Source organism: Bubalus kerabau, chromosome 9, assembly GCF_029407905.1.
Source record: "Bubalus kerabau isolate K-KA32 ecotype Philippines breed swamp buffalo chromosome 9, PCC_UOA_SB_1v2, whole genome shotgun sequence".
Classification (NCBI taxonomy): domain Eukaryota; kingdom Metazoa; phylum Chordata; class Mammalia; order Artiodactyla; family Bovidae; genus Bubalus; species Bubalus kerabau.
Window position 1 is genome coordinate 57142819 of NC_073632.1, and position 17648 is coordinate 57160466.

The 17648-nt window shown below is 35.6% G+C and overlaps 1 protein-coding gene across 6 annotated transcripts in view; it reads left to right on the forward strand.

The window, feature by feature from the left end:
* ASCC3 (activating signal cointegrator 1 complex subunit 3) overlaps nt 1-17648 on the forward strand; it is a 351170-nt gene that overhangs the window by 139652 nt on the left and 193870 nt on the right. For all 6 annotated transcript variants that reach the window (XM_055535388.1, XM_055535387.1, XM_055535391.1 and 3 more), the window contains 2 exons: nt 9963-10139; nt 12592-12663. In XM_055535388.1, the coding sequence (XP_055391363.1) occupies nt 9963-10139; nt 12592-12663 (249 nt within the window). The remainder of the gene's footprint in view (nt 1-9962; nt 10140-12591; nt 12664-17648) is intronic.

Here is a 17648-nt window from a genome sequence, read left to right on the forward strand (position 1 = left end):
TATTTGTTACCAATTTTGTACCTTTAAGAACCCAATCTTCAGGACCCATTTTTCACTAGTGTACGAGATTACTGGCTTGACTGCTCTCTCTCCCTTTGGACTCTCCATTTTCTCCACCAGGTCACCTGTATCTCCTCCCTAACCCCTCTCTACTCTACCCAACTCTGTGAATTTCTGTGTGTTCCAGACGGTGGAGAACACTTAAGGAACTGATTACTGGCTGGATATGTCTCCCGCCTTTTCATTTCCCCCTTTTATCCTTCTGGCCACCTCTGTCTCCTGCCTCCTTCTTCTCTTCCCTGTATAACTCCGTGAACATCTCTGAGTGGTCCAGTTGTGGAGTGCACATAAGGAAGTGACTACTGGCTAGCCCACTCTCTCCACTATTGATTCCACCTCATCTCATTTGGGTCACCTCTAACTCCCTCCTCCCTCTTCTCTTCTCCATGTAACGCTGTGAACCTCTCTGAGTGACCCTCACAGTAGAGAAACTTTTCATCTTTAACGTAGATGTTTTATCAGTGGTGCTGTATAGAAGGAGAAGTTTTGAAACTACTGTAAAATTAAGACCGATAACTGGAAGTAGGAGGCTTAAGTCCAATCCCTGACTCCAGGGAACTCCTGACTCCAAGGAACATTAATTGACAGGAGCTCATCAAACGCCTCCATACCGACACTGAAACCAAGCACCACACAAGGGCCAACAAGTTCCAGGGAAAGACATAACAAGCAAATTCTCCAGCAACAAAGGAACACAGCCCTGAGCTTCAAGATACAGGCTGCCCAAAGTCACCCCAAAACCATAGACATCTCATAACACATTACTGGACATTTCATTACACTCCAGAGAGAAGAAATACAGCTCCATCCACTAGAACATCGACACAAGCTTCCCTAACCAGGAAACCTTGACAAGCCACCTGTACAAACCCACACACAGCGAGGAAACGCCACAATAAAGAGAACTCCACAAACTGCCAGAATACAGAAAGGACACCCCAAACTCAGCAATTTAAACAAGATGAAGAGACAGAGGAATAGCCAGCAGATAAAGGAACAGGATAAATGCCCACCAAACCAAACAAAAGAGGAAGAGATAGGGAATCTACCTGATAAAGAATTCCGAATAATGATAGTGAAATTGATCCAAAATCTTGAAATTAAAATGGAATCACAGATAAATAGCCTGGAGGCAAGGATTGAGAGGATGCAAGAAAGGTTTAACAAGGACTTAGAAGAAATAAAAAAGAGTCAATATATAATGAATAATGCAATAAGTGAAATTAAAAACACTCTGGAGGCAACAAATAGTAGAATAACAGAGGCAGAAGATAGGATTAGTGAATTAGAAGATAGAATGGTAGAAATAAATGAATCAGAGAGGATAAAAGAAAAACGAATTAAAAGAAATGAGGACAATCTCAGAGACCTCCAGGACAATATTAAACGCTACAACATTCGAATCATAGGGGTCCCAGAAGAAGAAGACAAAAAGAAAGACCATGAGAAAATACTTGAGGAGATAATAGTTGAAAACTTCCCTAAAATGGGGAAGGAAATAATCACCCAAGTCCAAGAAACCCAGAGAGTCCCAAACAGGATAAACCCAAGGCGAAACACCCCAAGACACATAGTAATCAAATTAACAAAGATCAAACACAAAGAACAAATATTAAAAGCAGCAAGGGAAAAACAACAAATAACACACAAGGGAATTCCCATAAGGATAACAGCTGATCTTTCAATAGAAACTCTTCAAGCCAGGAGGGAATGGCAAGACATACTTAAAGTGATGAAAGAAAATAACCTACAGTCCAGATTATTGTACCCAGCAAGGATCTCATTCAAGTATGAAGGAGAAATCAAAAGCTTTTCAGACAAGCAAAAGCTGAGAGAATTCTGCACCACCAAACCAGCTCTCCAACAAATACTAAAGGATATTCTCTAGACAGGAAACACAAAAATTGTGTATAAATTCGAACCCAAAACAATAAAGTAAATGGCAACGGGGTCATACTTATCAGTAATTACCTTAAACGTAAATGGGTTGAATGCCCCAACCAAAAGACAAAGACTGGCTGAATGGATACAAAAACAAGACCCCTGCATATGTTGTCTACAAGAGACCCACCTCAAAACAGGGGACACATACAGACTGAAAGTGAAGGGCTGGAAAAAGATTTTCCATGCGAATAGGGACCAAAAGAAAGCAGAAGTAGCAATCCTCATATCAGATAAAATAGACTTTAAAACAAAGACTGTGAAAAGAGACAAAGATGGTCACTACATAATGATCAAAGGATCAATCCAAGAAGAAGATATAACAATTATAAATATATATACACCCAACACGGGAGCACCGCAGTATGTAAGACAAATGCTAACAAGTATGAAAGAAGAAATTAACAATAACACAATAATAGTGGGAGACTTTAATACCCCACTCACACCTATGGATAGATCAACTAAACAGAAAATTAACAAGGAAACACAAACTTTAAACGATACAATAGACCAGTTAGACCTAATTGATATCTATAGGACATTTCATCCCAAAACAATGAATTTCACCTTCTTCTCAAGCGCACATGGAACCTTCTCCAGGATAGATCACATCCTGGGCCATAAAGCTAGCCTTGGTAAATTCAAAAAAATAGAAATCATTCCAAGCATCTTTTCTGACCACAATGCAGTAAGATTAGATCTCAATTACAGGAGAAAAACTATTAAAAAATCCAACATATGGAGGCTGAACAACACGCTGCTGAATAACCAACAAATCACAGAAGAAATCAAAAAAGAAATCAAAATTTGCATAGAAATGAATGAAAATGAAAACACAACAACCCAAAACCTGTGGGACACGGTAAAAGCAGTCCTAAGGGGAAAGTTCATAGCAATACAGGCACACCTCAAGAAACAAGAAAAAAGTCAAATAAATAACCTAACTCTACACCTAAAGCAACTAGAAAAGGAAGAAATGAAGAACCCCAGGGTTAGTAGAAGGAAAGAAATCTTAAAAATTAGAGCAGAAATAAATGCAAAAGAAACAAAAGAGACCATAGCAAAAATCAACAAAACCAAAAGCTGGTTCTTTGAAAGGATAAATAAAATTGACAAACCATTAGCCAGACTCATCAAGAAACAAAGGGAGAAAAATCAAATCAATAAAATTAGAAATGAAAATGGAGAGATCACAACAGACAACACAGAAATACAAAGGATCATAAGAGACTACTATCAACAATTATATGCCAATAAAATGGACAATGAGGAAGAAATGGACAAATTCTTAGAAAAGTACAACTTTCCAAAACTCGATCAGGAAGAAATAGAAAATCTTAACAGACCCATCACAAGCACGGAAATTGAAACTGTAATAAAAAATCTTCCAGCAAACAAAAGCCTAGGTCCAGACGGCTTCACAGCTGAATTCTACCAAAAATTTAGAGAAGAGCTAACACCTATCCTGCTCAAACTCTTCCAGAAAATTGCAGAGGATGGTAAACTTCCAAACTCATTCTATGAGGCCACCATCACCCTAATACCAAAACCTGACAAAGATCCCACAAAAAAAGAAAACTACAGGCCAATATCACTGATGAACATAGATGCAAAAATCCTTAACAAAATTCTAGCAATCAGAATCCAACAACACATTAAAAAGATCATACACCATGACCAAGTGGGCTTTATCCCAGGGATGCAAGGATTCTTCAATATCCGCAAATCAATCAATGTAATACACCACATTAACAAATTGAAAAATAAAAACCATATGATTATCTCAATAGATGCAGAGAAAGCCTTTGACAAAATTCAACATCCATTTATGATCAAAACTCTCCAGAAAGCAGGAATAGAAGGAACATACCTCAACATAATAAAAGCTATATATGACAAACCCACAGCAAACATTATCCTCAATGGTGAAAAATTGAAAGCATTTCCTCTAAAATCAGGAACAAGACAAGGGTGCCCACTTTCACCATTACTATTCAACATAGTTTTGGAAGTTTTGGCCACAGCAATCAGAGCAGAAAAAGAAATAAAAGGAATCCAAATTGGAAAAGAAGAAGTAAAGCTCTCACTGTTTGCAGATGACATGATCCTCTACATAGAAAACCCTAAAGACTCCACCAGAAAATTACTAGAACTAATCAATGACTATAGTAAAGTTGCAGGATATAAAATCAACACACAGAAATCCCTTGCATTCCTATACACTAATAATGAGAAAACAGAAAGAGAAATTAAGGAAACAATTCCATTCACCATTGCAACGGAAAGAATAAAATACTTAGGAATATATCTACCTAAAGAATCTAAAGACCTATATATAGAAAACTATAAAACACTGGTGAAAGAAATCAAAGAGGACACTAACAGATGGAGAAATATACCATGTTCATGGATTGGAAGAATCAATGTAGTGAAAATGAGTATACTACCCAAAGCAATCTATAGATTCAATGCAATCCCTATCAAGCTACCAACAGCATTCTTCACAGAGCTAGAACAAATAATTTCACAATTTGTATGGAAAAACAAAAAACCTCGAATAGCCAAAGCGATCTTGAGAAAGAAGAATGGAACTGGAGGAATCAACCTACCTGACTTCAGGCTCTACTACAAAGCCACAGTTATCAAGACAGTATGGTACTGGCACAAAGACAGAAATATAGATCAATGGAACAAAATAGAAAGCCCAGAGATAAATCCACGCACATATGGACACCTTATCTTCGACAAAGGGGGCAAGAATATACAATGGATTAAAGACAATCTCTTTAACAAGTGGTGCTGGGAACTCTGGTCAACCACTTGTAAAAGAATGAAACTAGAACACTTTCTAACACCATACACAAAAATAAACTCAAAATGGATTAAAGATCTAAACGTAAGACCAGAAACTATAAAACTCCTAGAGGAGAACATAGGCAAAACACTCTCTGACATACATCACAGCAGGATCCTCTATGACCCACCTCCCAGAATATTGGAAATAAAAGTAAAAATAAACAAATGGGACCTAATTAACCTTAAAAGCTTCTGCACATCAAAGGAAACTATTAGCAAGGTGAAAAGACAGCCTTCAGAATGGGAGAAGATAATAGCAAATGAAGCAACTGACAAACAACTAATCTCGAGAATATACAAGCAACTCCTACAGCTCAACTCCAGAAAAATAAATGACCCAATCAAAAAATGGGCCAAAGAACTAAATAGACATTTCTCCAAAGAAGACATACAGATGGCTAACAAACACATGAAAAGATGCTCAACATCACTCATTATCAGAGAAATGCAAATCAAAACCACTATGAGGTACCATTTCACACCAGTCAGAATGGCTGCGATCCAAAAGTCTACAAGTAATAAATGCTGGAGAGGGTGTGGAGAAAAGGGAACCCTCTTACACTGTTGGTGGGAATGCAAACTAGTACAGCCACTATGGAGAACAGTGTGGAGATTCCTTAAAAAACTGGAAATAGACATGCCTTATGATCCAGCAATCCCACTGCTGGGCATACACACTGAGAAAACCAGAAGGGAAAGAGACACGAGTACCCCAATGTTCATCGCAGCACTGTTTATAATAGCCAGGACATGGAAGCAACCTAGATGTCCATCAGCAGATGAATGGATAAGAAAGCTGTGGTACATATACACAATGGAGTATTATTCAGCCATTAAAAAGAATACATTTGAATCAGTTCTAATGAGGTGGATGAAACTGGAGCCTATTATACAGAGTGAAGTAAGCCAGAAAGAAAAACACCAATACAGTATACTAACGCATATATATGGAATTTAGAAAGATGGTAACAATAACCCTGTGTACGAGACAGCAAAAGAGACACTGATGTATAGAACAGTCTTATGGACTCTGTGGGAGAGGGAGAGGGTGGGAAGATTTGGGAGAATGGCATTGAAACATGTAAAATATCATGTATGAAATGAGTTGCCAGTCCAGGTTCAATGCACGATACTGGATGCTTGGGGCTGGTGCACTGGGATGACCCAGAGGGATGGAATGGGGAGGGAGGAGGGAGGAGGGTTCAGGATGGGGAACACATGTAAACCTGTGGCGGATTCATTTTGATATTTGGCAAATCTAATACAGTTATGTAAAGTTTAAAAATAAAATAAAATTTAAAAAAAAAAAAAAGTAAAATAATCTTATAACAAACCTAATCACAAGTAGGAAACCTATGAGTGAACAAAATTAGAAAGGATAAAGAAACTTTACAGAATGTTTAGAAATGAAAAAAGATCAGAATACTATAAGCTGTCATCATAAAAACGTAATTGAGAATGGGATGGTGTCCTGTGTTCATAAGCAGTAAAATGGAGAAACTTCTTGGCTGCAGGATTTCTCACAATCATTTCTACATTTCTGTTGCCTCCCTCTGTAACTGGTACCACCAGTGTTGCCAAGTACAGTGTCTTAAACCCCTTTCTTCCTGGCCACGTTCTTAACTGCTCTTCTCTTAGAACAACAGCTGTCACCTCTGCGTGTCATCCCTCTTCATTGTTCTCACAATTTTTAGAAGGTGCTACTGTTAATGGCATACATTGCAGTGTTTTTTTGTGGTTTTTACAGACTCTAAACCCCTGCTTTCCCTGCACTGCATTAAAAGCTTAATAAATGACTGGCAAACAAATTAATCAATGTTATCAGCAGTGTTTAGCAGCAAAATTAAAATATTACACCCTAGCAGGGAACACAAGAGGATGGCAAGAGTTAACATCTACATTTTAGGAATCAATGAACCAAAATGGACTGGAATCGGCAAATTTAATTCAGATGACCATTATATCTACTACTGTGGGCAAGAATCCCTTAGAAGAAATGGAGTAGCCCTCATAGTCAACAAAGAATCTGAAATGCAGTACTTGGGTGCAGTCTCAAAAATGACACGATAATCTCTGTTCATTTCCAAGTTAAACCATTCAATATCATGGTAATCCAAGTCTGTACCGCAACCACTAAAGCCAAAGAAGCTGAAGTTGAACAAGTTTATGATGACCTACAAGACCTTCTAGAACTACTACCAAAAAAAGATGTCCTTTTCATCATAGGGGACTGGAATGCCAAAGTAGGAGGTCAAGAGATACCTGGGTTATCAGGCAAGTTTGGCCTTGGAGTATGGAATGAAGCAGGGCAAAGGCTAACAGAGTTTTGCCAAGAGAATGCTCCAGTCATAGCAAACACACTCTTCCAACAACACAAGAGATGAGTCTGCACATGGATATCATCAGATGGTTAATACCAAAATCAGATTGATTATATTCTTTGCAGCCAAAGATGGAAAAGCTCTATACAGTCAGCAAAAACGAGACCTGGGGCTGAGCGTGGATCACATCATGAACTCCTTATTGCCAAATTCAGACTTAAACTGAAGAAAGTAGGCAAAACCACTGGACCATTCAGGTATGACCTAAATCAAATCCCTTACAGTTGTACAGTAGAAGTGACAAATAGATTTAAGAGATTAAATGTGATAGAGTGCCTGAAGAACTATGGACGGAGGTTCGTGACATTGTATAGGAGGCAGTGATCAATACCATCCTCAAGAAAAACAAATGCAAAAAGGCAAAATAGTTGTCTGAGGAGGCCTTAAAAATAGCTGAGAAAAGAGAAGTAAAAGGCAGAAGAGAAAAGGAAAGATATATCCACCTCAATGCAGAGTTCCAAAGAATGCCAGTAAAGGACAGAAATGGTATGGACCTAACAGAAGCAGAAGGTATTAAGACGAGGTGGCAAGAATACACAGAACTATACAAAAAAGATCTTCACGACCCAGATGACCACAATGGTGTGATCACTCACCTAGAGCCAGATATCCTGGAATGTGAAGTCCAGTGGGCCTTAGGAAGTATCACTACGAACAAAGTTAATGGAGGTGATGGAATTCCAGTTGAGCTATTTCAAATCCTAAAAGGTGATGCTGTGAAAGTGCTGCACTCAATATGCCAGCAAATTTGGAAAACTCAGCAGTGGCCACAGGACTGGAAAAGGTCAGTGTTCATTCCAATCCCAAAGAAAGGCAATGCCAAAGAATGCTCAAACTACCACACAATTGCTCTCATCTCACACACTAGCAAAGTAATGCTCAAAATTCTCCAAGCCAGGCTTCAGCAATATCTGAACTGTAAACTTCCAGATATTCAAAAATTTAGAAAAGGCAGAGGAAGCAGAGGTCAAATTGCCAACATCTGCTGGATCATCGAAAAAACAAGAGAGTTCCAAAAAAACATCCACTTCTGCTTTATTGATTATACCAAAGCTTTTGACTGTGTGGATCGCAATAAACTGTGGAAAATTCTTCAAGAGATAGGAATTCCAGACCACATTATCTGCCTCCTGAGAAATGTGTATGCAGGTCAAGAAGCAACAATTAGAATTAGACATGGAACAGCAGACTGGTTCCAGTTTAGGAAAGGAGTACATCAAGGCAGTATATTGTCAGCCTGCTTATTTAACTTATATGCAGAGTACCTCATGCAGAATGCCAGACTGAATGAAGCACAAGCTGGAATCAAGATTGCTGGGAGAAATACCAATAACTTCAGACGTACAGATGGCACCACCCTTATAGCAGAAAGTAAAGAGGAACTAAGGAGCCTCTTGATGATAGTGAAAGAGCTGCTTAAAGCTCAACATTCAAAAAACTAGGATCATGTCATCCAGTCCCATCACTTCATGGCAAATAGATGTGGAAACAATGACAGATTTTATTTTGGGGGCCTCCAAAATCACTACAGATGGTGGCTGCAGCCATGAAATTAAAAGAGGCTTGCTTCTTGGAAAAAAAGTTGTGACCAGCCTAGTCAGCATACTAAAAAACAGAGGCATTACTTTGCTGACAAAGGTCCATATAGACGAAGTTATATGGACTACTGGTTTTTCCAGTAGTTATATATGGATGTGAGAGTTGGACCATAAAGAAAGGTGAGCACTGAAGAATTGATGCATCTGAGCTGTGGTGTTGGGGAAGACTCCCTTGGACTGCAAGATCACACCAGTCAATCCTAAAGAAAATCAACCCTGAATATTCACTGGAAGAACAGATGTTGAAGCTGAAACTCCAATACTTTGGCCACCTGATGCAAAGAGCAGACTCATTGGAAAAGACCCTGATGCTGGGAAAAATTGAAGGCGGGAGAAGGGGACAACAGAGATTGAGTTTGTTGGATGACATCATCGACTCAGTGGACCTGAGTTTAAGCAAGCTCCGGCTGTTGGTGATAGACAGGGAAGCCTGGCGTGCTGCAGTCCATGAGGTTGCAGAGTCGGATACGACTGAGAAACTGAACTGAACTGAATGACCACAAAGAATGAAGCTTAGTACGTTCTTTGAGAATGTACTTGTGAATTTTCCCCCCAAGTTTTGGCTGTTATTCCACGCAAACTCTCCCTTATACAGTATATCATTTTAAATTTAAATTTGTAAAACACTAAAAGAATCTGCCTTAATTATTTCAGACTTTTAAGTGTTTGTGTTTAAAATGAATTTGAAATTACTGAACTTGAGAATAAAGAGTATATACTTTAAATGCTTGAAATTATAAGTTAACACATGTCATTCCTAACACATGTCAATTGCCTTGTTACATTTTTAGGAGGAAAACAAAAGAAACCATTTAACTAATAGAATTTTCTGGTTCAGGAAATACACTAAAAATACATTTTTAATCATTTTTATATCATTACACATGCCAAATTTAGGCCAATTTTTTTCATATTATCTTTCGGACTATGTGTTGTTACTCTTATCTTGATATCTTTAGTGATCTTATTTTCTGCAAATATTTCATACTTTATACTACCAAAGCTTACTTTAAACTAAGTACAAATCCAGTCTTATATGTTATTTAAGATTTATACATGTTATTTATAAATTACTTAATTAAATAATTTATTTAATATCTTATATGTTATTTAACTCCTATAGGTTGAATCCACGCAGAGTATGATAAGAATTCTTGGACTCTCTGCTACCTTACCCAACTACCTCGACGTTGCTACATTTTTACATGTTAATCCCTGCATCGGACTTTTCTTCTTTGATGGCCGTTTTCGACCTGTTCCTCTTGGACAGACATTTCTAGGGATTAAAAGTGCAAATAAGGTAAATACTTCTTTTAAAAAATTATGCTTTTCTAGAAATATTTTTGTTGATGTATTGTTTAATACTTGTTTGACATTAGAGACTTCAGACCACCATTACAAATATGACAGTTTAGAAGAAAATCAAGTGCCTTTCCTCAACTATATGTAGGAGAATGTCTCCTCTCCAAAAAGCTGCTTGTAATAGTTTGCATTGCTGTTATCAGTGAATATTTTGTATTCTTAGCTAAGAATACAAGTTATATATATATTCAAGAAGTTATTTTGATAGGATTGAAGGCAGTAAATAATAAAAGACTCTAGTTAAATCAGTAATATATATTATGATATATTATTCATCTAAAATAAGTAATACCATATATACAATTGAAAAATAATTTCATGATAACAACTACTAAATGAGGTGTTCTGTTTAATTTGTTGTATAATTATCATATTAATTATATATACAATCAGAATTTCTGAAATTCTTTTGTGATGTTCCTTAAATGTTATTACCATGTACCATTTGCTTTATCAGGGTGCTTATTTTAGGCTTTTATAGAATCATGAAGGAATATTTTGCTTAAAATTTATACGTTTATTAAGTTTCATGACACTTGTTTCCCCCTATGGAACAAATAGTTTTAGGAGAAGATTCATGGGCCATATGACCTCTTTATGAAAGAAAATGAGATAGAATCATGTGTTACTGTGTCAAACTTGGTCTTTAGTGTATTATATTACTTCTTGTCTAAAAATAATTTTGTTACTAAAATCGAGCTATTTTTACCTTACAATATTATAAATAAAATACTTAGCTTAGAAAATACTAAGAGCCAATATCACTGCAACAGTTAATGTACTCTATCTGCTTATTAACTAAGATATGTTTAGAATTGTGGGGAACCATTTCAAAATGTATACACAAAGGATAGTTCATGATGTAATAATAGTTATGAAATGCATCTTTTCTTTGATTGTTTCAAGTGCTTTTCAGTATTACTTGCTGCTTTTTTTTGTTATATCTTAAAATATATTTGATTATTTAGTTTATTTTAATGTATCATTAGAACAGATGTAGAGTTGTATATAAGATTGTTCTTTCAATTTATAATTTGAATGATAGCAGATGCTTATCACAGAAAAATATAAAGTGTTTTCAGATGCTTTCAGCCATCATAGAACTTATTTTTATCATAGAAATTGTTAAATCACTTAAACCTAATTAAATTCTAAGTATTTTCACCACAGTATGTTAGCATTGTAATCATAAAAGGAATGGTGTGAGATGTTGATCTGTGGTAATTATAAGGTTCAGAAATTTGGCAAAATTTACAAAATACTTTTATCAATCTTATGTAGTATAAATAATAAACTAATTATACATATTAGTTTACTAAACGGAGAAGGCAACTAAAATGCATTAGTTTTACACTCAGCTGACATATACAGTTGGTAACAATTAAGCAACTCCCCAGGGTGTCGTTTAATATATTGTAACCATTGTTAATTTGTCATTTCTTATACTAAGAAATCCTTGTAGATTTTTGAAAGTTTCTTTCAGAAGCTCATGATATGATTCAGTTGTTGTGGAAGAACATGGGAAAATAGTGTCTAATGATTGAGAATTTTGTTTGGAGGAGTTTTGGTGGTTTTTTTTTTTAATAATTAATGGAGAGTCAATTGTCTTGTGATTATTTCATCTTACTTAATCACTAAGTCATAAGAGTTCCAGAATGTTAAAATGAAAGAATCTAAATTATAGTCATTTTAGATTTATAACATTTTCATCCCATGCAAAGTCTTAATCAGTGTTAAATAGAGAGACGCAAGCTTGGTCACATGCCTCCTGCTTTATGGTAACCACCTTACCTTTTTTTGGTTGGAAGTCATTTCATCATTAATACAGAAAATGAGACCTTTTTAAAATTCATGAATTTGATACTAAATTTCCAATCAATTTGGAAAATGTTTCTGTAGAAAAATATTTACTGAACTCCATATTCATTACAGAAATAGTAAGTTTCCTTACATTTTGATATTCTGTGGTAATATTCTCTGATTTTGAGAGTTAGGAAAGCTCTGTATTTTTATGGAATGAAACAGAAGAAAAACAGCCTGAAGAATGGGCTTCTCTGGGGAAAACAGTGAAAAGAAACTTAAAATTATTTTAAAATATCTCTAATTAGAATATTGTTCTTAAAATTATTGTCTTTAAAAAACTTGGCATCCTTAATAAAGTTAGTACACTGAAAGTGTTGCATATGAGGTATTTTATTTGTAGTTTTTAATTACATTGTGTTTACTTCCTATGGGTTGTTATGTATTACGTATTGATACTGCACTTCTTGTTTCAGCATTCTGGCTAATCTGAAAATAAAAGGAGATGCATCATAATTGGTAAAGATGTTTTGTAGCTAAGCAGTTTATAATTGCTCTATTTGATATTTTTCATTTTTAAAAACTTTAAGGTGCAGCAGTTGAATAACATGGATGAAGTATGTTATGAAAGTGTTTTGAAGCAAGTAAAGGCTGGACATCAGGTACACTTTATCCTGTTTTTAGAGTGCATAATGATTAAAATTATTAATTTTATGGTCTTAAAAGTGTTCTTCAATTCTGAAATAATGATCCACAGGTTTTATTTCTTAGTAATATTTTAGTCCACTAGGTAACCATTTAAGTCATAAATTTTTCAAAGATAATACTATCATTCTGATATTGATAGATCATGCTGTTTTGTTTGCCATTTTTATTAAATAGATAAGAGGAAAAAGAATTTCATCCTTAAGATTTTAAATTATTTAAAAATACCAACCTTCTCTCACGCATCAAAAATTTTAATTTATTTGCATAATGTGAGAAATTAACATGTTATATTACTGTTGTTTCATGAAGTAGTAGCAATTGAAATATATATATATAATAAATTTTCATATTATTTGGATATTAACTGCTCTTACTTTAAATTCCAAGGTTCAAGATGTTACAATAAGGATTGTTAAGAAAAATGTAGAATCATGATAATTACTTACATAAAAGCTAACCAATGCCAAATTGTATATGGTTCTTCAGGTCACTTTATATTATTATGGGATTTTTTTTCTACATTGTTAGCCTTTTATGGCACGTAAAATGAAATTCTGGTCCTTTGTTTTTAAAATATTTTAAAAGCAGTGACATCTTCTTTTTCCCCCAGACTAAATATTGTTTGGAACCTCAATATATAAAACAAAGATAAACTAGAATTGAAAGTGGAATACTGCCCACTCAGCATTCTTGATGCATTTTTCCCCCTTAAAGGCACAGTTTTAAAATTCTAACCTCAAGAAAATGTCCTTAGCAGCAAAAGAGACACAGATGTATAGAACAGTCTTTTGGACTCTGTGGGAGAGGGCGAGGGTGGGATGATTTGGGAGAATGGCATCATTGAAACATGTATATTATCATATGTAAAAACAAATCGCCAGTCCAGTTTCGATGCATGATACAGGATGCTCAGGGCTGGTGCACTGGGATGACCCAGAGGGATGGTATGGGGAGGGAGGAGGGAGGGGGGTTCAGGATGGGGAACACATGTATACCCATGGCGGATTCATGTCAATGTATGGCAAAACCAATACAATATTGTAAAGTAAAAAAATAATAAATAAGAATAAAACAAAAACAAATAGAAAAGAGCAGAAAAAAAAATGTCCTTAGTTATAGGAATAACTTTTATGGAAAAGAAATCATGATTAAATTGTATGAGAATATTAGTAACTTATTAATATATTTCTTAATGATCAATAAATACCTGAAACTGCTAAAATTACCTTATACTTATTATCTCATTGACTTCTCTCAGCAGCCAATGAGGCAGACACTGTTATCCTAATTTCTTAGATAAGATGAGATGCTATGCTGAATGAAGTAACACATTGCCTTTGTTTTCACTTGTGCACTTACAAATAAGACCATGCAAGTGTAGCATCTTGGCTAACCATGGTCTCATATCACTTTATTTGGATTTATTTTATAGTTTTGGTCCTCTTTGATCTTCGTTAGAGAACTGCTTAGTGGGGTTCCATTATTTATCATGTACAAGCAAAGAACTTTAAAAAAACCAATGTTCTTTCTTTAATACAAAAATATGACCAAATGCCACCAGTTTATTCTTGGTCTGGAGACAGAAAACTTTTCTGGAAAGGGCCAGATAGTAAGTATTTTAGACTTTGTGGGGCTTATGTTTCAGGTACTCACCTGTGCTGTTGTAGCATGAAAGGAGCCATGGACAATATAGGAACAATTGGGCATGGCTATGTTCCAATAAAACTTTATTTATAAGAACAGGAACAGATGCATTCAACTTGCAGGCTGTAGTATACCAACCTTTGTTCTAGATTTCCTCATGAGATTTATTTGTAGCAAATGTCTGATGATCCTAAAATGCTATCTTGAGAAACTTTTGGTAGCATTTCACAGGAAATCCTAAAACACAGCGATATGGTGCATAGCCACCAGTGTTTGCACCATCTTGTAAAAGAACAGGATAAATTAAGTGTAATTAGCTAGATGTTACCACCATGGACATTTATTTCCAACTTTTATATTACAGATGATATCAACTATATTATTAGCTAAGGAATCTAGCTCTGGAGCCTATGCCATATTAGAAATATTCAGTAAATATTTCAATGTTTTCTCCATTAACTTTTTTTAATTTAGTTCATTTTTTAGAACAATTTTGGGTTCACAGCAAAACTGAGCAGGAAGTAGAAAGAGTTCTCATACACCCCCTACCCCGGCACATGCACAACCTCCTCCACCATCAACTTATCTTCCACTGGTGTGACACTTTGGTTTCAGTCTATGAGCTCATGTTGACACATCAGTATCACCTAAAGTCCATCGGTTACATTAGGGTTCACTCTCCATGTTGTACTTTCTATGGGTTTGGACAATGTATCCACTATTATAGTGTCATACAGAAAATTTCACTGCCCTGAAAGCCCTCTCTGCTCAACTGATTCATCCTTCCTTCCCCTTAACCATTGCTAACCATTCATCTTTTCATTGTCTCTGTAGTTTTGTGTGTTCCAGAATGTCATATAGTTGGAATCATATAAGATTGTAGCCTTTTGTAGTTTATAGCCTTTTCAGAATGGTTTCTTTCATATTATGTGTTTGAGGTAACTCCCTGCTTTTTCATGGCTTGACAGCTTGTTTTTTTTAGCACTTAATAATATTCCATTGTCTGGATGTACCACAATTTATGTGTACATAACAGCTTTGAACAGATTTTATGTGGACATTAGTTCTCACTTCCTTTGGGTATATACCAAGGAGTGCAATTGCAAGATCAATATTTATTAAACTACTTCAACCTTTCTCCATATAATCTTATGTTATAAAATATGTCTTTTTAAAAAAATAAAATGCAGCTTTATTCCTAAATATTGGGAAATATAATGGTTATATCTTCTATTGTAGGTAGATAAAAGTCCAGGTAAATATATTTAAAGAATCCTAGGAAGATTATATCCTCTTCCTCTTCTGGCATAGTTTGTTCTCTGGCTGTTACAGGGGCTAACATATCCCTCTAGAGATCATAAAGTTCAAATGCTGGCTGGGCATGTTTCGTCAGTAGAGATTAGATCTCACTGCCAGCCCTTTCATTCTTAGTGATGCCATCCATTGCATTACTTTTCAAAACAATAACTGCCATAGGGCAGGCACTTCTAGTAGTAAATTCAGAGCAGACAAGAGTGAGATGGAGAGTGAGGTTCACAGTGCTGGTTCCTGTTTAGAAAGGACAACTAAGTTGGGAAGCCTCAGGAGAGGAGGAACCCAGGAATATAGAGAGTGCAAAACTACGGCAGAAGTTACACACATGCATTACCTCCCGTTTTTTGTGTGCATGTCACGGTGTCCACAATCACTAGCCTTTTAAGGATGCGTGACCACCAAGCTGTCTCCTTTCTGTACACTTTGATCTGGCTAAAAATGCACTGTGGGTGACTCTGTAAAGTGTGGTTGCAGTTTAAGAACCCACTGGAACGCTTCGGTATCAGTTCCTATCCAGATCTGTGCTCACATCCCTCTGCCCTAAGAAGTAGAGTTTAGGCTGCAGGTCTCACAGTTTCTGTCTCAATGACTAGTGATGATGTTTGTTTTCCATAATAGTGGGACTTTCCTCAGTTCTCTACACATACTACATATCCATTTACTTTTTTAAATTGTAAAACTAAAATAACTGTATTAAATTTTTTTTCATAGTTCTACTATTATTTTACCATTTCAAATTATTATTATAATTTTTATTCATGACCTGCTGGTCTTTTTTAATCCATTTGCACATGTACCTTTTAATTTTCCTCATTCAAACTTAATTTTAATTATTAGTTACAGTCCATTGCTAAATTATAATTACACTGTATATACAGTTTTATATTCACTGTTTTCCTTAATGAATAGTAAATATTTTTCATTCTTTCTCCATGATCTTCTCAATGTTAATGTCTGTAAGAGACAGAAGGGAGTTTTTATTAAGTTCTAAGTTTTAGATGCTGTATAAGTCACTTTGGACTTTTAAATCTTCATAATCTTCTAATATAAGCATTAAATCTCCTTTTGTTAAAAGAGAAAATGAGCATAAGACATGTTAAGCAGCTTCTCAAGGCCATACAGCTAGTAAAAGGTCACACCAGGATTGAAATACAGGCTTATGTTGATAAAATACACAGCATCTTCAGTACTTGACACTGTCGCTTTAGCAGTAAGCCAATGTCAGCTGTTCTTCTTATTATTGGTTATCCTGCCATTATTGAGTACATTAAATGTTTGAGGCTTGCTCTTATTAAAGATGTGCTAAGTTGCTTCAGTTATGTCTGACTGTGCAACCCCATGGACTGTCATCTATCAGGCTCCTATGTCCATGGGATTCTCCAGGCAAGAATACTAGAGTAGGTTGCCATGCCCTTCTCCAGGGGATCTTCCCAACCCAGGAATTGAACCTGTGTCTCTTAAGTCTCCTGACTTAAGACAGGTGGATTCTTTACCACTAATGCCACCTGGGAAGTCCCTTATTAAGGACAGGGCTGCTGTAGTGATCATCTTTATATTATTTTTTCTATTGAAACGTTTACTTAGGGTAAGTTGTCTAAAATAAGATTATGGCACAAATGGCCACATTTTGTGATCTTACCCCATGATCCTATCATGCACTCCAAATGGGTTATCACATTTTGTTGTCATAGCAGACCTACAAAGGATTTTACAAACATACACCATGTCCTTCTGAATAATTTTATCAAGTTGTATGATGTAGGTTATGATCTGATGTGTGTGTGTCATTTTGAACTTGTTTTACAATTTTAAGGTGTATAAGACCGTGTGTTTTACCAGTGAAATTTTTTCTTGTCTACAATTACCTCTAAATTATGATTACAAAAACACGTGTTTTACATACCATTTTGTTCGTGCTTTGCTTTGGATGTGCTGCTACTTTCAATTAGAAAAACATGTTCTTCCCTGTGTTTTTTGCTTC